The following is a 19,834-nucleotide window of genomic DNA, read 5'->3' on the forward strand; positions in this document are numbered from 1 at the left end:
AGGCAGCTATTAGGGTTTTCTTTCCTGCAAACTCCCCCGGGGGCCCCCCGGGTCCTGGGGGCCCCCCGTGCAGCAGCAGGGGGGCCCCCCCGCAGCCGCTGCTGCTCGATTTTTCGGTCTATTTCTCTTCCTTTGTGCATTTTTGCTTTTTAAATTAATTTAAATTAATTTAAAATAATTTAAATTAATATATTTTAGTGTATAAGGGCCTCTAGACCGGCCTCGCCTGGCTGGGGCCCTGCTGCTTCGGCCCGTCCAGGGGCCCCCGGGGGCCCCCGACACTCAGTGTGCAGAGAGGGGCCCCCGGGGGGCCCCCCAGAGGCAACTTGTGAATGGGTTTAGCTGCAGCATGAGGCCCGCTATGAGGCAGCAGCGGCAGCTGCTGGCGGAGCTGCTGCTGCTGCTGCTGCTGCTGCTGCTGCTGCTGCTGCTGCACTTTGCTAGCAGCGCTTCCGCGTTCCTGCTGAGGGGCCCCACAGACAGCCTCAGGGGGGCCCCCCTGCTGCTGGAAGAGGGGTCCCCCCTGCTGCGGCGCTGTGGGGGGCCCCCTGAACCCTGCTGCTGTTTCTCCAGGGAGAACAAGCGAGCAGCAGCATCAGCAGCAGCAGCAGCAGCTGCTGCTGCTGCTGCTGATGCTGCAGCAGCACCAGATGGGGGCATTAGGGTGCTGTGGACAATGAGCGAGACGCCAGCAGAGCAGCAGCCTCCGGCCGCGGAGGCTGCAGCAGCAGCAGCAACGCCTGCCGCAGCAGCGGGACCTGCTGCTGCTGCTGCTGCTGCTGCTGCTGCTGCGAGCAGCAGCAGCAGCAGGCGGCTGCGGCTGACAGCAACCCTCAGCAACAACCACATTTATGCATGCATTACAGACCCCTCGGGGCAGCAGACATTTGCTTTTGCTTCCTCGATGGACAAAGAGCTTGCTGGCACTTTGAAGCAGGTCAAGAGAAAAAGAGGCAAGTTTGCTGCTGCTGCTGCTGCTGCTGCTGCTGCTGCTGTTGCTGCTGCTGCAGAGGGTGCAGCTTGCGCCGTTGCTGGTGCTGCTGCTGCTGCTGGGGGAAGCGGCGGACGAGTGCCGGGGTTTGCTGCTGCCGTCCTCTGGACGCAGCAGCAGCCACATCTCCCGCTGCTGCTTTTGCTGCTGCTGCTGCTGCTGCTGCTGCTGCTGCAGGACTGGTGGCGAGGCAGCACGGGGGCACTTTGGAAGCAGCAGCAGCTGTGGGGGCCCTTGTGGCAGCAAGGGGCCTTCGGGCTGGAGTCTCTAAAGTTTATTTCGACAGAAAGCAATACAAGTAAGTGGGGGCCCCTTTGCTGCTGCTTGCATGCATGCGTTGCTGCTGCTGCTGCTGCTTAGCCGGGGCCGTGCTGCTGCAGCAGCCACGCGCACAGGCTTCCGCTGCAGCAGCAGCTGCTGCCGCCTCAACAGCAGCAGCAGCACCTGCTGCTGCTGCTTCGCTGCTGCCTCAGCAGCAGCTGCTGCTGCAGCTGCTCAACGCCGTGCTGCTTCATTTCTACAGCAGCAGCTGCTGCTGCTGCTGCTGCTCAGCTGCTGCCTCAGCAGCAGCTGCTGCTGCTGCTGCAGCTGTTTAATACTGTGCTGCTGCACTTTCGCTTTTCAGATATGCAGGGAGAATTGCTGCGCTGGCTGATGGAGCGCGGAAGGCGGGACTAGACTTCTAAGGCTGCTGCAGCAACAGCAGCAGTTGCTGCTGCAGCAGCAGCAGCAGCAGTTGCTGCTGCTGCTGCAGTAGCAGCAGCAGATCTGTGATCGATAGAGGCGCAGCCTTTGCTGCAGGCAAGCCGCCCTCCTATGGGGCAGTCAGACCGTAGGAAGCATTTCTGCTGCTGCTGCTGCTGCAGCAGCAGCAGCAGCAGCAGCAGAAGCAGTGAGAGCGCCGCGTGTAAGTGTTCCCGCAGCAGCAGAAGAAGCAGCAGCAGCAGAAGCAGCAGCAGCTGGTTAATATTTTGCTGCAAGGACGCAGGCAGCAGCAACAGCTGCCGCTGAGGCTGCAGCAGCAGCAGCTGTGCTGCTGCTGCGGCTGCTCATGTTTGGCCAGGCGGGAACTCCGCAGCAGCAAGTTTATTCTAGTTTTGGTTTAGGGTTTGGGGTTTAGGGTTTAGGGTTTAGGGTTTAGGGTTTAAGTTCTCCCCGGGACGTCTCCGAGCTTGCAGCACATCTGTAGGGTTTGGGGTTTAGGGTTTAGGGGTTAGGCTTTAGTTGCTGCATTGATTCTCTTAGGGTCTATCTTTTAGGGTTTAGGGTTTGGGGTTTTCGCTGTGGCCCCGCAATAAGATTTAGGGTTTAGGGTTTAGGGTTTAGGGTCTAGGGTCTACGGGGGGGGCTGCAGGGGGCCGAACGGAGGTACATGTGAGACAAAAGGGTTTGAATTTCTGCAAAATAGATCAAAAAAAGTATTTAAAAATGATTTTCAATGAAGATGGAACAAAAGTTGCGCAAGAAAGATGAACAGAGAAGCAATCGACGCCGCTCGCTGGCCTGGCGGCCCTGCAGGGCCGCTGCTGCAGCAGCCTGCCTTTGTTTGGTTTTCCCTTTCCGTCTTTATCTTTAATCTGGTGAATTTACCATCCCAATAAACCGGCAGCACCAACAGCAGCAGCAGCAGCAGCTGCAGCAGCAGCTGCAGCAGCGGCACGAGCAGCAGCAGCAGCAGCAGCAGCAGCAGTGGTCGGCGCCGAGTCTCGCGCGAGCCCGAAGCGCCTTTTCTTCATTTTTCCTCCCTCTTCACAATTTGTTACTTCTCTATTTGGACCCAATTTTAATTTATTCATTTATTTGTCTTTTGTTTCCTCTCTGTCTTTTCTCCGGCCCCCAGCTGGCCACAGTCGGCTGCGCCTGGTTGCTGCTGCCGGCTGCTGCAGCTGCTGCTGCACCTGCCCGTCTGCGGCTTGAAGTTGCTGCTACACCTCACAAATACGAAATAATAGAGCATTTTTCAGTCTGCAGCAGCAGTAGCAGCAGCAGCAGCTGCGGAGGCCGCGGCAGCAGCAGCGGCAGCAGCAGCAGCAGACCAGTGGCCTCACCGCCGCTGCTGCTGCGCCCAGGAGGCCCTCTCGAGGGCCCCTGCTGCAGCTCCTGTACCCTGCAGCCCCAGGGGCCCCCCAGTACCCTTTTTTACCCATGGAAGAGGCAGCAGATAGGGGGCCCCCCGCCAGCTGGGGGCCCTCGAGCTCGCTGCAGCAAAAAGGCCTGGAGTCCCAGAGCCGGCTCACTTCCGGGGTCTCTGATGCAGCAACTGCAACAACAGCAGCCACGGGGACAGCAGCTCCAGCAGCAGCAGCTGCTGCTGCTGCTGCAGCACGGGGAAAGACATGGCTGCGGCGTTGCCCCGTCTGCTGCTGCAGCATTGCTGCGTGCACCTGCAGTGCTGCAGCCATAGCTGCTCAGCAGCAACGGCTGCTGCAGCAGCAGCAGTTGATGCAGCAGAGGCGGCAGCTGCTGCAGCAGCAGCACGAGCAGCTCGAGAGGGAGAAGTCACTGCAGCAGCAGCAGAAGACCCTGCTGCAGCAGCAACTCAGCAGCAGTGATGACGCAGCACTCTCCACACTATCGGGGGGCCCCCCAATTAGCCCGGGGGGCCCCCCAGGTGACCCGGGGGCCCTCTTAAAAGATGCATATTGGGGGCCCCTTACATTCCCCCTGACTGAGGCTTTGCCTGATGAGGGGGCTGTCTTCCCTCTGCAGCAGCAGCAGCAGCAGCAGCGCGGAGATGCAGCAGCAGCAGCAGCAGCAGCAGCAGACAGCAGCAGCAGCGTGCTCAAGCGGCTGCTGGGGCCCCGGCTCTATGCTGCATGCAAAGTGCTGCAGCCTGAAGTGACCCCAGGGGCTTTGGCGCTGCCTAGCTGCTGCTCCCCGGGAGAAGCACCAGCTGCTGCTGGCTCTGCAGCAGCAGCAGCAGCTGCTGCTGCTAGTGCTGCAGCAGCAGTTGCTGCTGCTGCAGAGGGGCCCGCTGAAGACGCCGCCGCAGGCGCAGCAGGCCCGCGCAGCAACAAAGGCAGCTTCCAGGGCTCTGCAGCAGCAGCTGCTGCTGCTGCCTTTGCTGCAGTGCCTCCCCTATGCAGCGACGCCGACATACAGCCGTTCCTTCCTCGCAGCAGCAGCAGCAGCAGCAGCAGCAGCAGCAGCAGCAGCAGCAGCAGTGCCGCACGAAGAAGCAGCAACGGAGTCCTCAGCGTCTCCTCTGATGCCTCTGACTGCAGCAGCTTGGTTTACTACAGCAGCCAAGGAAACAGAGGCAGCAGCTCCACCAGCATCCCCCTTGAGCCTTGCTTCCAGCTGCTCAGCAGCAGCAGCAGCAGCAGCAGCAGCAGCAGCAGCAGCAGCAGCAGCGGTGAGTCGCCTCCCCACGCGCTTCTAGGGCCGCAGCAGTCCCTTGCTGCTGCAGCCCACGAGGGGCAGCAGCAGCCGGAGGGGCCCCCCAAGGACTGCGGGGGGCCCCCCGGGGGCCCCCCCAAGGAGGACGACGGAGGCCCCGGGGGGCCCCCCAAGGGCGCTGGGGCTGAAGACCCCCAGGGGGTCCTGTGTGGACTCTCAGCACTCGAGGGGGGCCCCCAAAAAGAAACTTTTGGGGAAAAAGATTCTGCACTTTGGCAAGAAAGTCCTGAAGGCCGCAGGGCCCTCAGGGCCAGTCTTTACGAGCTGCAGGCCCGCCTCGCTGTGGCCGAGCAGCAGGTGCGTGCGCTCCCAGCAGCAGCAGCAGCAGCGCAGCAGCAGCAGCAGCAGCGCAGCAGCAGCAGCAGCAGCGCAGCAGCAGCAGCAGCTGCTGCTGCTGCTGCTGCTGCAGCAACAGCAGTGGCAGCGGCTGCAGCAGCAGCAAGGCCTAGGGCAGCCACTTAGTCACCTACTTTGCCACTGCATGCAGTGAAGCCCTGGGGGCCCCCAAGCTTCGCAGAAAGTGAAGAGCTGGGGCTTTCTTTTGTGTCTCCTTTGCAGGCCACCCACAACTTTGTTGGCTGTCTTCACAGGGAAATAGATCTTTGGCGGCTGCGGCAGCAGCTGCTGCGCCGCAGCTGCGCGGGGGGCCCCCCCCCGCTGCAGCAGGGGCCCCCTGCTGCGGGGCCCCCAGCAGCGCAGCAGCAAACCCTTGGGGCCAACTCCCAAGAGGCCAAGGAAGCAGCAGAAGCACTTGAAGCTCTGCAGCGGAAGCTGCAGCTCGTGCAAAGCGAAAGACAGGTCTGTCACTGGCACAGGGGGGCCCCCAGCTTTAGGGGGGCCCCTCTTAGGGGGCCCCCGGGGGCCCCTCTTTGAGGGGCCCCAGGGGCCCTCTTTGGGGGACCCTTGGGCCATCAGGGGGCTTCGCGTTGTTGGCCCCAATTTACATACTTCTGTGTGCTAGTGCGGCTTTTGCTGTACGCAGCAGGAGCTGCTGCTGCTGCTGCTGCTGCTGCTGCTGCTGCTGCTGCTGCTGCTGCTGCTGCTGCTGCTGCTGCAGGTGCATGGAGCTGCGACTTTGTGTTTCTGCTTTCTTGCTGCTGCAGCACCTCAGAGAGGCCCTTAAGAGAAAACATGTTGCAGAAATGGAACTCAGGGCCCATCTGTCTTCTATCTCTGCGGTAAACGAACAGCTGCAGGCAGAGGTAAGGAAAAGCAGCAGCAGCAGCAGCAGCAGCAGCAGCAGCAGCAGCCGCAGGGGATGCTGCAGCCCGGTGCCCCGTGAGTGCCGTGTAGGGCTTCGCCTTAGCCTTTCGCCCCTATTCTAGGAGGCAACTGCTGCTGCTGCTACTGCTGCTGCTGCTGCTGCTGCTGCTGCTGCTCTGCAGGCCTCAACCCTCATGAACTTCCACAGACTCGCAGAGGCGCACGGGCCCGAAGCAGCAGAAAAGCTTCTCCTGCAGCAGGTGCGCCCGCTGCTAATCGTGCTGCTGCTGCTGGCGCTGCTGCAGTTGCTGCTGCTGCTTCTGCTGCTGCATTATGCGTGGAGCAGTCGCTCCCACTTCCCTGCGAGCTTTGTGGGGCCAGCAGCACGGGATCGACTTCTGGGATCTTTTGCTGCTGCTGCTGCAGCAACAGTTAACTTTTGCTGCTGCGGCTCTCTGCAGATGAGGTCTCAGACGGAGCAGCAAACCACTCAAATCAAAGAGCTGCGGAGACTTCTCTCCAGCAAAGAGGCCCACACAGTGGCCCTTGAGGTGAGCCCAGGGTCACTTGTGGACCTAAACCCTACAGGGGGGCCCCCCTTGGGGGGCCCCCCTGTAGGGTCTACAGGGGGGCCCCCCTTGGGGGGCCCCCCTGTAGGGTCTACAGGGGGTTCCCCCTTGGGGGGCCCCCCTGTAGGGTCTAGGTCTTGGCGAGGCAGCTGCAGAGGGGCTGGCTTCAGCAGCAAGTTCTTAAGGCTGCAGCAAACTCCAGAGCAGCAGCAACACTGCTACAGAACGCAGTTTGAGTGTTCGTGGGGCCCTGCTGCTGCTGTAGCTGCTGACGCTCCTCGTGCTGCTGCTGCTGCTGCTGCTGCTGCTGCTGCTGCTGTGCTGCTGCAGCGCGAAGTCACAGTGTGCAGGCAAGCTCTGGCTTCTGTGGGGGCCTTTCTAAGGAAAGTTCCCCCCGAAGCTGCTGCACAGCCTCGAGCCCAAACTGAAAGCCGCAGCACCCAAACTGAGGCCCCCACTGCTTCCACAGAGCCTGACTCTGACAGCCAAGCGTGAGCCTACAGAGTGCAGCAGCAAACTGCAGCAGCAAACTGCAGCAGCAAACTGCAGCAGCAAACTGCAGCAGCAAACTGCAGCAGCAAACCGCAGCAGCAAACCGCAGCAGCAAACCGCAGCAGCAAACCGCAGCAGCACGGCACAGCAGCACGACGCAGCAGCACAGAGCCGCAGCGCAGCGCTGCAGCACGACGCTGCAGCACAGCGCAGCAGCACAAGCTGCAGCACAGTGCAGCAGCACGCAGGGCCTGCAGGGGGGCCCCCTCTTCGCAGGTTTCTGCGGGGCCCCAAGGCAGCCGCACGAAAGGGCTTTAGACTGGGGGCCCCTCTGCTGCTGCGCCGGCCTAGCTAATCTCCAGAATGCATGCAAGTGCACATTCATTTGCATGCAAGTGCATGCAAATGAATGTGGGGCCCCTGTGGTGTTTGCTGCAGAGACTCCGTGAGGCTTCGCCCCCACCCAAACTGCGCCCCAGCTCGAGGCCTTTTAGGGGCCCCTCAGGAGGCTTGGCGACAGGCAATTAGGCCAGCAGCAGCAGCAGCCCCAGAGACAGCCACAGGGAGCAATTTGGAGGCAGCTAGCCGTAGCTAGCTGTAGCTAGCACTAGCTAGCTGTAGCTAGCACTAGCTAGCTGTAGCTAGCTGTAGCTAGCTGTAGCTAGACGTAGCTTGGCGTATCCAACTGTAACTAGCTGTAGCTAGCTGTGGCTAGCCGTAGCTAGCTGTGGCTAGCCGTGGCTAGCTGTAGCTAGCTGTGACTAGCCGTAGCTAGCTGTGGCTAGCCGTGGCTAGCTGTAGCTAGCTGTGGCTAGCTTGCATTTGGGCCTGTCTTGTCCTGTGTCGCTCCCCCCTCGCAGGCCGCGCCCTCCCCCGTCCCCAGCCCCAGCACAGAGGGCCCCATGCCGCAGCAGGAGGCTTTTGCTGCTGAAGATTTGGCCGGAAGCAGCAGCAAGTAAGGCCTCAAGGGGGCCCCCTTTGCTGCGCAGCCTTTGCTGAGTGTAGAGAACCTCAAGAGCTGCTTCTGCTGCTGCTTTCGGGGGCCCCACACCCTGCCTCGCTGCTGCACTTTTTGCTCTGCAGGGCCCCAGAGGGCAGCGAGTCCACAGGGGGCCCCCAGGGGCCCTCGGAGGCAGCGCTGGGGCCCCTGGGGCCCCTGGGGCCCCCAGAGCCCGCTGGGGAGAAGGGCCCGCAGCAGCCCCAGGGGGGCCCCCCTGCCCCTGCAGCAGCCATTGAAGATCAGGGGGCCCCCCTGGGGGCCAGCGGGCCCGTCATGAGGTTCACTGTGGGGCCCTCCACGGGCTATGAGCACAGAAAGGACGACGCGGTGGACACGGCTGTGGCTGCGTTGAGCAACGCTCGGTAAGCCCAGCAGCTCTTGCTGCTGCTGCTGCTGCTGCTGCTGCTGCTGCTGCTGCTGCTGCTGCTGCTGTGCTTCCGGGCTAAGCGCCTGCCCGCGTAGGCCTTTGGGGGCCCCTGTAGGCTCGACTTTGCCTCAGCTTAGGCCTTTTACAGTGAAGCCCTTGGGGGCCTCCGGGGTGCATGCATCTGCGTGTGGGGCTGCTGCACTGCAGCTTCTGCATGCAAAAAGCCCCAAAATGAGGCCCTCTTGAGGGCCTTAAGGGGGGAAGTGGGGGCCTTTCCCCCAGACTCAAAGGGCCCCTGCTAGCTTTGTGCTGCGGCTTTGCTGCTGCTGCTGCTGCTGCTGCTGCTGCTGCTGCTGCAGAATCAACAAAGTGCTCTTTACCCGCATTTGCAAAGGAATCTACCTGTACGGACACCTCGCAGTGGCCATGCGCCTCAGCACTTCAGGAGAACTGAAAGTTTCTTTTGAAGGAAAAGACTATTCGGCCAAAGAATTCATTCACAACTTCGAAGTGACTTTGCACTGAGACCGTCCTCTGCGCGAATAAGGGTTTAGGGTTTAGGGTTCGGGTTTAGGGTTTAGGGTTTAGGGTTCGGGTTTAGGGTTTAGGGTTTAGGGTTTAGGCTTTAGGCTTTAGGGTTCGGGTTTAGGGTTTAGGGTTTAGGGTTTAGGGTTTAATGTCTTGTGGGGCATTATTACGGACTTGTTAGCCTTAAACTCCCTAGAGCCTCTTCTGGGCTTGCCCAGCAGCAGGCCTAAAGGGGGGCCCCGGAGGGTTTGCATGCGTTTTGCATAATGCATGCAGAGTTTTTGTCTTTTGCTGCACAGGAAGAAGAGTTTCGTTACTTGAAAGAAAGACAAAAAGAGTCCGGCCGCGCAGTTTCCCTCGAAGTGTGCCCCCATGGGGCCCCCAGCCCCAGCCAGGGGCCCCCCAGGGCACAGGCAAAGCAAGCCCGGCTTCGTTCTGTGAAGTCCAAGGGGGACTTGGGGGCCCCCGACGGCAAGAGGGGCCCCCCTAGGCGCCGCAGCGCTGCGGGGGCTGCAGCAGTGGGCGCGGCCCCAGAGGGCCCCCTGGACGGGGGGCCCCGCTGCCGCAGCAGCAGCAGCAGCAGCAGCAGCAGCAGCAGCAGCAGCAGCAGGGCCCGCTCTTCAGTTTCCAGGCTCTCTTCTTGCCGCCTGCTGCCCTGCAGCAGCTTGCCAGCCAGCCACGGCGTGGGCTGCTGGGGGCCCCAGGAAAGGGGCAGTGCATTTGTCTTTCAAGACACAGTTTACAACATGAGGAGAACTGCTGGCCCTCTTTGCTGCAGCGGGAGGAGCCCGAAGGCAGCAGCAGCCCCGCGGGCAGCAGCAGCGCCGAAGGCAGCAGCAGCAGCGGCGAAGCCAGCGGCAGCAAAGCCAGCAGCAGCAGCAAAACCCCGCCTCGCAGCAGCAGCAAGCTTCAGCCCCCCCAGCAGCGGGGCCCCCCGCAGCACAGGCCCGAAGCAGCGCCTGAGGGCCCCCAGTGCTGCTGCAGCGCAGCTCACTCGCCCCGGCAGGGCTTGTCAGTGCAGCAGCGGGGCTGCAGCAAAGCCGGGCCACCCCACAGTTCAGCCCAAGTTGCGGCAGGGGCCCCGGGCCCCCACAAGGCTCTACAGCCCCCTCTAGACTAGCTGGGGCCCTCAGGCTGGGGGGCCCCCAACGGGGGCCCCCCTGCGGGCTCTCTTCATCTTCTGAGCCCTACAGGCAGCAGCTGGCAGCAGCGGAGCTGCTGCTGCTCGAAGTGCCCTCTAGAAAGACCCCAGGGCATGCAGGGGGGCCCCTGAGGCCCCCAAGAGCTTGCTGCAGTGCCCGTGAAGGGGCGCCACAGGCAGCAGCAAGCTGCTGCTGCCCCAGTTCCACAGGCAGCAGCAGCAAGCTGCTGCTGCCCCAGTTGCACAGGCAGCAGCAGCAAGCTGCTGCTGCCCTAGGTGCACAGCGAGGAAGCAGTCTAGGCCAGTTCTGATAGTTTATTTTGAGCCTTTGCTCCTAAACCTCTTTAGAAATTTGCAGCCTTTTGGCTCTGCTTCTCTTTCAGCAGCAAACTGAGCAAAGTGCCCCCACACTATTGCTGCGCTGCTGCTGCAGCCTTTTGTGGCGCTGCTGCTGCCCACAGAAGCTAATCAGTAGAGAAGAAAGCTGGGCTTTTTGAGTTTGTTAATTTGCTGCTTGCTGCCTAAGCCCGCCTCGGTCTTGTGCGCAAATTAAGTCCGGGCTGCACCACTAGCAGCTAAATAGCCCCCGGTGTTGACCTTTGGGAAAAAGCCCATGTCTTTGTCTCCAGCCACAGGGGGAATATGGCCCAAGGGGCCCCCTGGGCCATACTGGGGCCCCCTGGGCCATACTGGGGCCCCTGGGGGGCCCGTGGGGGCCCCCAGGGGCCCCTGGGGGGCCCGTGGGGGCCCCCAGGGGCCCCTGTGGGCCCGCGTGGGGCCCCAAGGCGGGCTGGTCTAGAAGCTCGTCAACACAACAACCCCACCTTTGAAGCTGAGTGGAGCTGAGTGGCTTAGTGTCTATGGAAGTGCGAGTTCCTAGGACTGCCCCGCCAGAGGGCAAGTCAACGAGTTAAGTTACAACTAGCTAGAAGTGCAGCAGCAGCAGCAGCTGCTGCTGCTGCTGCTGCAGCTGCAGCTTTGGCCTGCCCCCTCACCCAGAGGCCGCTGCTTGGCCCCCCAACAGGGGGCAAACAAAGGAGGGGCCCTCTGTCTTGTATCTTTTTTTATTCTTCTAAACCCCAGGAAAGAGGCTTGCCGCAGCCACGGCTGTGCACAGAGGCTGGGGGAGAAGAGGGGAGGCAGCAGCTGTTAATTTAGCTGCTAGAAGGGCCAAAATGGCCCAAAGAAGAGCCCCAGCTGAAGGGGCTGCTGCAGCACAGCAGCAAAGCAGCAAAGCAGGTCTATGAGGGTGTGGGGCCCTTTGCCACGTACTTGGCCAAATAGGCTGCGCAGCTGCGCCGCGCCTGCAGCTGCTGCTGCAGCTGCTCCTGCAGCTGCTGCTGCTGCAGCTGCAGCAGCTGCTGCTGCTGCTGCTGCTGCAGCTGCAGCTGCAGCTGCTGCTGCAGCTGCTGCTGCAGCCGGGGAAGAGCAGCGCGAAGAGGGCCCCTGGGAGAGGCGGAGGCCCCGGAGGGTCAAGGAGGGAAGGCCAGAGGCCTCGGGAAGAGGCTAAGAACACAAAAGAAGGCCGGAGTGGGAAATGGGGAAGTGCTGCTGCGCGGGGCCGCCGCGGGAGTCCGCAGAGTCCCAGAGCCAGCGCGGCAGCCAGCAGCAGCTGAGGCTGGGCAGCAGCAGCAAGCGGCAGGCCCAGCGCATGCGTTTGCTGTGGAGCTGCAGCAGCAACTCTTCACTCAGAGAGGCTTTTGCTGCGCACCAGAGGCAGCCAGCTTCGCTGAGTTCGCTGGCAGCAGAACTCTCCGAGCTTGTGGGGCTGTTGGCCTCAGTCGTTTGCGGCGAAAGAGTTTCTGCAGCGACTGCTGCAGCAGTGCCGAGCCTTACGAGGCTTTCGTCTGCGAAGGCGGGCGAGGGCAGCGGCCTGCCGCCTTCCGCCTGCTGCTGCTGCTGCTGCTGCTGCTGCTGCTGCTGCGCTGCCCGCCGGTGCCGCTTGTGCGCGCCGTGCTGCAGCAGCAGCAAGCGCGTGAACACCGGCAGCAGCTGCTCCAGGTTGTGCGCAGGAGTCATCACCCCCAGCAAGGACTGGAGGCCCCCCGCGTACAAAGCCCGGGGGGGGCCCCCCGGGGGCCCCCCTTGAGACTGAGCCAAGTAGGGGCCCTGCCCCTCGAACTGGAGAGCCACCAGCCGCAGCTGGCTTTGCTGCAGCACTCGCCAGAAGGCAGCAGCTAGGGGCCTCGGCAGGGCCTCCTCGGCCTGTGCTGCAGCCTGCAGGTCCTCCCCAGAAGCAATGGCTTCGCTGAGGGAGCGCGTGGGGGTGCAGCAGCACTCCGCCCCCAGCGGGGGCTGCTGCTCGCTTTGCTGCTGCTTCCGCAGCTCCTGCAGCAGCGGGTGCTGCAGCAGCGCCAGCAAGATGCAGCAAGTGGCCAGCTGGATGAAGACGTGCCACAGGGAGTGCAGCAGCCAGTAGTGGTCGCTGCCCTCGCCCACGCCGAAGCAGCCCACGCCTGCAGCAGCAGCACCCACTCAACAGAGGCTCCTGCAGCGCAAGCGCCCCTTGCAGCAGCAGCAGCAGCAGCAGCAGCAGCAGCAGGGCCAGCAGCAGCTTCCCCGGACGCTGCTGCTGCTTGCCCTTGCGGGCGCTTCGTGCTGCAGTGCAGGCCTCTAGAACTCACCGACGGCCGCGAGAATAAGACCAAGGCCGAGGAACTCCAAGCGGGGGGCAGTTTCGGTGGCAGCAATTCCCAGGCAAGTGGCCCAGCTGGGGGGCCCCCCCGGGAGGCCGCGCCGGAGGTCCGTGGGGGCGCTGGCGGCGAGCAGGGGCCCCTCGGGGGCCCCCGGAAGCACAGCCTTGCATGCAGCTGTGCAGCAAAAGGCCAGGGCCTGCAGGAAGCTGCGGCGGGAGCCCGCGGGGCAGCTGCAGAGCTCCACGCGGCACTTCCTGCAGGCCTCGAGGCGGGCTATGGCCTGGGCCAAGGCCTCGAGGCAAATGCGCTCGCGGGCCTCTTCCATTTTGTGTCTGAGGAGCAGCTGGAGCTCGCCGTGGTGGTGGTGGGCACTGAGGACCTCCTCGGGGCCCTGGGGGCCCCCCTGGGGGCCCCCCGGGGGGCCCCCCGGGGCCCCCAGGGGGGCCCCCCCGGGGCCCTCCCCAGGGGCCCCCCGGGGGCTCTCCAGCCACTTGATGTCTTGCGGCTGCCACTCCTGCAGCGGCTCCAACAGCCGCTGGCGGCGGCGCTCCGCCTCGCGCGCTGCGCAGCCAATGGCGAAGGCCTTCAGGCCCAGACTGAGGGCTGGCAGTGCAGCGCATGCAGCCACGAAGCAAACAGCGTGTAGGGGTGCGAAGGTCTCGGGCAGCCACTGGAAGGCCAGCAGCAGCAGCACGGCCAGCAGCAGCAGCAGCTCCACTGCCACAGACCCCACGTCTGCTGCTGCAGCAGCAGTCACGAACAGCACGTAGTAAGAAAACAGAAAGTCCAGCCGCTGCAGCAGCGGCGCTTCAATCGGCAGCCGCGCCGTCGCGTCCACGCACGAGTGGTACAGCGCAGACCACAGAACTGCAGCAAACACAGCCCCGCAGCAGCAGCCACACACTCGGCGGCTGCTTACGCTGCTGCTGCTGCTGCTGCTGCTGCTGCAGCTGCTGCTGCTGCTACTTCTTACACTGACGCTGCTGCTACTTCCTACACTGACGCTGCTGCTCCTGTTGCTGCTGCTCCTGCTGCTGCCGCTTCTTATACTGACGCTGCTGCTGCTGCTGCTTCTGTTGTTGCTGCTGCTGCTGGTACGGTCTACACTGACGCTGCTGCTGCTGCTGCTGCTGCTGCGAGGGACGTCGCGGCTGCTGGTGCCTCGCTGCGCCCGCAGCTCCCTGCTGCCCAGGAGCGAACGCTGGGCTTCGACTAATGGGTTTCAGGGGCCTCGCGGGTGCAGCAGCAGCAGCAGCAGCAGCAGCAGCAGCAGCAGCAGGAGCAAGGACTGTAGCTCACAGGCGCTGAAGTAGGCGAGTGCCCTGGCGGCGTAGAGGAGGCAGCAGGCGTGGGTGTTGCAGGTGGCGTGGGGGCCCCCCAGCTTGCTCGGGGGGCCCCCCGCGAAGCAGCGCGCGCACGCAGGGGGGCCCCCCGGGAAGCCCAGGTGCCGCAGCGCCAGCCGCAGACACAGCAAGCCGCTGGGCAGCAGCGCCAAGTTCGACAACACCAACAGCGCCTGCGCCAGCCCCCGCAGCCAGCGGCCCAGCAGCTCCGCCGCGCAGTCTTCGCCGCCGAAGCCGTAGGCGCAGCGGCAGCCAAACACGGCGAAGCCGTCGAGCCGCTCCGTGATCGCGCAGGAACTCTGCTCCGGGCACCGCTGCAGCAGCACGCGCAAGCAGCAGCAGCAGCAAGTCCAAGCAGCAGCAGCAGCAAGTCCAAGCAGCAGCAGCAGCAAGTCCAAGCAGCAGCAGCAGCAAGTCCAAGCAGCAGCAGCAGCAGCAAGTGCGCGCAGCAGCAGCAGCAAGTGCGTGCAGCAGCAGCAGCAGCAAGTGCGCGCAGCAGCAGCAGCAGCAAGTGCGCGCAGCAGCAGCAGCAGCAAGTGCGTGCAGCAGAAGCAGCAGCAGCAAGTGCGTGCAGCAGCAGCCAGCAGCAAACGGGCTTCCGCAGACCCCAATGACCCAGGCGCCGTTACATTTGAAAGATGGCACGCGCCCACATATTAATTTTATAAAACAATATTTACGGAAAAACATTTAAAAATTTAAACAATTTAAGTTTAATATTGCTATAAATAATTCACACTATGACAAATTATTTAAAAAGACTGTTATTAACTTCTAGTTGAAATATAAATCGCATAACTAATTCTTATATTTTTAATTAGGCTCTCAGGGTCAGCAGGCTGCACGCGGATTGGGGGCCTCGGGCTGCTGCGAGGGGCCCACCAGGCGGACAAAGGCTGCTCTGCTGCTGCTGCTGCTGCTGCTGCTGCTGCTGCTGCTGCTGCTGCTGCTGCAGTGCACTAAGGCCTACCTGGCTGCACAGTCGCGAAACTTGAGATGAAGCGTGGAGGTTGACTCTGAGGTCCGCCTCTGAAGGCCCCCGCAGTTGCTGCTGCTGCTGCCCTTGGCCTGCTGCAGTTTCCTGCTTCTCCAGCAGCTGCCACTGCAGCACATAAGTTGTTGGCAGCAAACTGAAGTCCGGGGGGAGCATCTCGGCCTCGACTATCCAGGGGTTGCTGCCGAGTTTAGCAGCAGCAACCTCTGCTGCAGCAGCCTCCCGGGGGGCCCCCAGCTGCTCGGGGGGCCCCCCAGGGGCCCCCACGGGGGGCCCCCCGGGGGGGCCCCCCACGAGGCTGTCGCCGCCGTCGCGCGAGTCTTCACACACAATAGGCAGCCGCAGCAAAGCCCGCCTTTGAGGCGCAGCAGCAGCAGAGCTGTGCTGCTCCCCGCGGCCAGCGCTGGCTGGCTGCTGCTGCTGCTGCTGCTGCTGCTGCTGCTGCTGCTTTGCCCACCACTGGGGGGCCTGCGAAAGCACAGCATCTCTTGTGACAAGAACGGCGAGTGCGTAGGAGTACAGGCGGCGGTGGCGGAGTGTGGGGGCAGCACCAGCCTGCTGCTGCTGCTGCTGCTGCTGCTGCTGCTGCTGCTGCTGCTGCTGCAGCGCAGTTGGCAGGGGGGAGCACTGCCGCTTCTGAGAGGCAGCAAAAGGTGTCAAGTCAATCACCACAGAAAGCCGGCGACCCCCTGACACTGCAGCAGGGGTTAGAGAGAGCGAGGTAAGCGCAGGGGGCCCCACAGGGCTCCAGGGGGCCTCCAGTTCCTCCGCTGCCTCTGTTGCTGCAGCACTAGCTGCTGCAGCACTAGCTGCTGCAGCACTAGCTGCTGCAGCACTAGCTACTGCAGCACTAGCTGCTGCATCACTAGCTGCTGCAGCACTAGCTGCTGCAGCACTAGGTGCTGCATCACTAGCTGCTGCAGCACTAGGTGCTGCAGCACTTAGCCGCCGCGCTTCTGCTGCTGCAGATGAAGTATGAGCAGCTGAATGGACCCCCAGGGCCACAGGGGCCCCGGGGGGGGCCCCCACTGCAACAAAGACATCTAAGTCATTGGGCCGGAATATTGAGAGGCTTGTGAATGCTGCAATAGTTCTGCTGCACCACATGCAGTCTCCCTTGATGCCTTGCATCTCATCTGCTGCTGCAGCAGAGTCTGCTGCTGCAGCAGAGGCCCGGGCGCTGCTGCTGGGAACCACAGCTGCTGCTGCTGCAGCAAGTTCATCTCCAGGGGCCCCCAAATGATAGCCCCCATGAGCCTTGTCTGCTGCTTGCAAGCTGCTGCTTGCCCCTTGCTGCTCTCCGCTTTCTAGACCCTCAGCAGGGGCCCCCTCAGCCAGCTCCCCTGTGGGACTGTGGCCCCCCAGAGCCCCTTGGGGGCCCCCCACGGGGGCCCCCACGGGGGCCCCCACGGGGGCCCCCACGGGGCCCTTCAGGGGGGCCCCCCCCAGCAGCGGCCGGGCCAGGGCCTCTCTGGAGCGTCTTGAGGCCTCGGCAAAGACAGACTTGCAGGCCCGCTGCAAGGCAAAGAGAGTCACAACGTCAGAGCTGGAGGCTTGCAGGGCCCCTGGGGGGCCCCCCGAGGCCCCCGGGGGGCCCCCCGGGGCCCCCGGGGGGCCCCCCGGGGCCCCCTTGAGCTTTCGCATGGCCAGGCGCCATTCGCCATAGCCAGGCTCGCGAATCTCGAAGGCCTGGTGCAGCACCCACAGCTCGCCAGTCCCGTGGCGTAGCTTGCTGCGCTGCTGCTGCTGCTGCTGCTGCTGCTGCTGCAACTGCTGCGGCTGCTTCTGCTGCTGTCCGAGGGGCTGCTGCAGTGGCTCCACCTGCGGAATGGGCACTGCAGCTTGCTGCTGCTGCTCCTGCTGCTGCTGCAGCCTTTGCCAGCTTGCTTCCTGCTGCTGCTGCGGCTCCAGGGGCTGCAGGGAGGCCGGGGACAGCAGCTTGACTCGGTACAGCACTGAGCCTGCAGCACTTAAGAGTTCTGGAGGCAGCAGGGCCTCAGGCAGGGGCCAGGAGGCCCCGTAGGGACTCGCGAGGGCCTCAGCTGTGAAGACCCCAGCCTGCAGCGCTGCAGCAAACGCAGCGCAGGAGTTTGCTGCAGCAACGGGGGCCCCCCCTGCAGCAGCAGCAGCAGCAGCAGGCTCGCCGGGGCCCCTCGAAGGGGGGCCCCCCGGCTCCATTCCTCTGAAGCTCAGCAGCGCGCAGGGGCTCTGCCCAGTCCTCATCAAGTCCCATATTGCTGCTGCATCAGGGGTGGCCCGGGGGGGCCCCCCAACGGGGGGCCCCCAAGAAGGGGGCCCTTTGGGGGGCCCCTCTTGGTCTTCGTTGAAGTGCAAGATTAGCTGCTGCCACCCCAGGGTCAGGGAGGGGGCCCGCAGCAGCTGCCGCGAGGTCCCCCGGGTGCCGGCCAGCGCATGCGTGACTGTGCTGCTGCAGCTGCCGCTGCTGCTGCTGCTGCTGCTGCTGCTGCTGCTGCTGCTGAAGCTCGCCCCCTGAGGGGCCCCCGCAGCCTCGTGTGGGGCCCTAAGGGCCTCTGAAGCTTCGGGGCCCCCGAAAGCCCTGCTGCAGACTTGCTGGGCCTCCAAGGGGTCTCGAAGTTTGCTGCTGAAGCTCAGAGGGTCGCTGTAGTAAACAAACTCAGAGTATGGATTGCTGCAGTCTGCCTCAGCAAGCAGTTCGGGGGGCCCCCCAGAGCCTTTGCTGCTTCCCGGGGGCCCCCAGTCTTCCCCAGGGGCCCCCACAGAGCTGCGCGCCTTTCTGCTGCTGGGGTTTGAAGGGGGGGGGGGCCCCCCTGGGGGCCCCTCAGTGAAGGGCAGCTGGGAGACCCTGGTGCATGCAGCAGTGCCCCTGCGCCTTCTGCTTACGGGGGCCCCTGCTGCTGCTGCTTCTGGGGGCCCCTGACTGCTGCCCGCAGCCAGACCCGCCTCCTGCTGCAGCTGCTGCAGCTGCTGCAGCTGCTGCAGCTGCTGCAGCTGCTGCAGCTGCTGCAGCTGCTGCAGCTCGGGGTCTTCTTCTCTGGGGCCGCTGCTGCTCAGCAGCTGCAGCATGGGGGGCCCCGAGTAGACCAGACAAAGAGAATGCTGCATAAAGCTCATGGGCCTAAAGCTATCTCTGGGGGGCCTCCGGGGAGGCGAGAACTGCATTAAGTAATAAAGGGGGGTGGCTGAAGGCCTCCTGTGGGGGCCCCCCAGCTCCTCAGCAAATCTGGGGGCCCCTCCTGGGGCCCCTCCTGCAAATACCCTGCAGCCTTGGGCCCCCTCGAGACGCCTGAACCCATGGGGCCCTGCAGCAGCAGCAAGGGGGCCCCCCTCGGGGGCCCCGGGGGCCCCCAGGCTCTCCCGCAGCAACATGGGGCCCCCCACGCTGGGGCCCTCTGCATGCAGCAAGTGGGGCTGCCGGTGCTCGGGGAACAGCAGCGGCTCCCGCAGCTCCACAGAGTAGACCCCTTCCTCCTGAACCACTAGCTTGTAGTCGTACTCCGTCCACGTAGCTGCAGCAGCAGCAGCAGCAGCAGCAGCAGCAGCAGCAGCAGCAGCACACAACGCACAGAGTGAGCTGCAGCCTAACCCTCGAAAGCCCGGTGCAGCTGCGTGTCTGTCTTTAGCAGCAAGAGCTGAGTGGCTGCTTCTTAGCGACCCCACAACCCTAAGCTTTCCCATCCCGTGCTGCTGCTGCTGCTGCTGCTGCTGCTGCTGCTGCTGCTGCTGCTGCGCGAGCCTCACCTGGCTTGCCCCAGCGAAAGGCGTACAGGACGGGGGCCCCCGGCTGCAGCATTTCCACATGGACCACCAGCTGGACTTTGCTGGGGGCCTCCCGGGGGCCCCTCCTACAGCACTGTAGTTGCTGCTGCCCTTCATAGGGGCCCTCGAATCCCGAGAGTAGTGCAGGCTGCTGCACCTCCCCTGCCGCCGCTGCTGCTGCTGCTGCTGCTGCTGCTGCTGCTGCTGCTGGCCGCGTGGGGGCCCCGTTTGCAGCAGCTGCTGCCTGCGGCCGCAGCAGCACGGGGGGGCTGGGGGTGACCTTGCCCACCAGCTTGCCAGTCAGCTGCAGCCGCTGGCCCTCCATCAGCAGCTGCACCCACTCTGCAGCACTCCAGTCATTTACAGCAGCAGCAGCAGCAGCAGCAGCAGCAGCGGCCCCCCTCGGACCATTCGCCCCGAAAGCGGAGTCGGGGGGCCCCTCCGGCCCTCGCGGGGGCCCCCCGGGCCCCGGGGGCCCCTCCGGGGATTTCGGGGGGCCCCGCGGGGCCTCTGGGGGCCCCCGGACCCTCACTTGGGGCCCCTCCTGAGCTGTGCCGCGCACCTCCGGGGGGCCCTGAGGCCCTTCGTGGGCACCGGGGGGCCCCCGGTGGGCCCCCTGAGGCCCCTTGTGGGCTTCTGGGGGCCCCTCGTGGTGCCCTTGGGGCCCCACGGGGGCCTCTTGGGCCTCCTCGGGGGCCCCCTGGGGCCCCTCATGAGCCTCTTGGGCCCCCCTGTGGGCCCCGTGGGGCCCCTCGTGGGCCCCTTGGGGCCCCTCATGGAACTCTTGGGGCCCCTCGTGGGCCCCAAGGGGCCCCTCGTGGGCCCCAAGGGGCCCCTCGTGGGCCCCAAGGGGCCCATTCTGGGTAGCGTGGGGCTTCTGCTGGGCCACGCGAAGGGCTGCAAGCAGGGGGGCCCAGCTGAGGGCCTCGGAAGCCGCAGGGGGCCCCTGTGGAGGTTTTGCTGCTGATGTGGGTTGGGGCAGCAGCGCCAGGAGACTGGCCGTGGGGTTAAAGTGAGGGGCCCCATCGGGGGAGTCGGGGGCTGCTGCTGCAGCAAAAGGCAGCAGCAGCAGCAGCAGCAGCAGCAGCTGCAGCCGACAAAGGGCTACCTGGGGGGCCCCCATGTTGCTGGGCGGGGAGACTCGCAGGCACAGAGACAGGCTGGAGGCTTGGGGGCCCCTGAGGTCACTCTAAAGAATAGAAGCAGCAGAAGAGACAGACAGCGAAAGTCCGACCGCAGCAGCAGCAGCAGCAGCAGCAGCAGCAGCAGCAGCAGCTAGCGGGAGGAGCTAGCGAGAGCCAAGAGAGCCCTGAGAGGGCATGGTGGCAGCAGCAGCTTTCCACTGCTCGAAGGGACGTTGCTGGCAGCAGCAGCAGCAGCAGCAGCAAGCATTCGCGGGCTGCTGCTGCTGAGCCGCAGCAGCAAAGGACACA

General features: G+C 64.1%; 3 protein-coding genes across 3 annotated transcripts; 2 read left to right on the plus strand and 1 right to left on the minus strand.

Annotated features, from left to right (window-relative positions):
- Positions 1–676: 676 nt before the first annotated feature.
- ENH_00012360 (hypothetical protein, conserved) lies at positions 677–1,677 on the plus strand (the record flags this gene model as incomplete). The annotated part of the gene is made up of 3 exons (XM_013578966.1): positions 677–1,034; positions 1,169–1,289; positions 1,617–1,677. 3 exons carry the CDS (start codon positions 677–679, stop codon positions 1,675–1,677), a joined length of 540 nt encoding a protein of 179 aa, XP_013434420.1.
- A 1,459-nt stretch (positions 1,678–3,136) lies between these two features.
- Positions 3,137–9,664, plus strand: ENH_00012370 (hypothetical protein, conserved; the record flags this gene model as incomplete). The annotated part of the gene is made up of 9 exons (XM_013578967.1): positions 3,137–4,833; positions 4,981–5,188; positions 5,494–5,592; positions 5,776–5,853; positions 6,055–6,144; positions 6,493–6,653; positions 7,738–8,016; positions 8,381–8,531; positions 8,849–9,664. The coding sequence occupies 9 exons, from the start codon at positions 3,137–3,139 to the stop codon at positions 9,662–9,664; spliced, it is 3,579 nt and encodes a 1,192-aa protein (XP_013434421.1).
- A 1,267-nt stretch (positions 9,665–10,931) lies between these two features.
- Positions 10,932–19,524, minus strand: ENH_00012380 (hypothetical protein, conserved; the record flags this gene model as incomplete). The annotated part of the gene is made up of 7 exons (XM_013578968.1): positions 10,932–11,136; positions 11,402–12,146; positions 12,315–13,193; positions 13,324–13,491; positions 13,626–13,983; positions 14,640–18,151; positions 18,384–19,524. 7 exons carry the CDS (start codon positions 19,522–19,524, stop codon positions 10,932–10,934), a joined length of 7,008 nt encoding a protein of 2,335 aa, XP_013434422.1.
- Positions 19,525–19,834: the final 310 nt, after the last annotated feature.

The sequence above is a fragment of the Eimeria necatrix genome, genomic scaffold (assembly GCF_000499385.1).
Source record: "Eimeria necatrix Houghton genomic scaffold, Enh_scaff138, whole genome shotgun sequence".
Classification (NCBI taxonomy): Eukaryota; Apicomplexa; class Conoidasida; order Eucoccidiorida; family Eimeriidae; genus Eimeria; species Eimeria necatrix.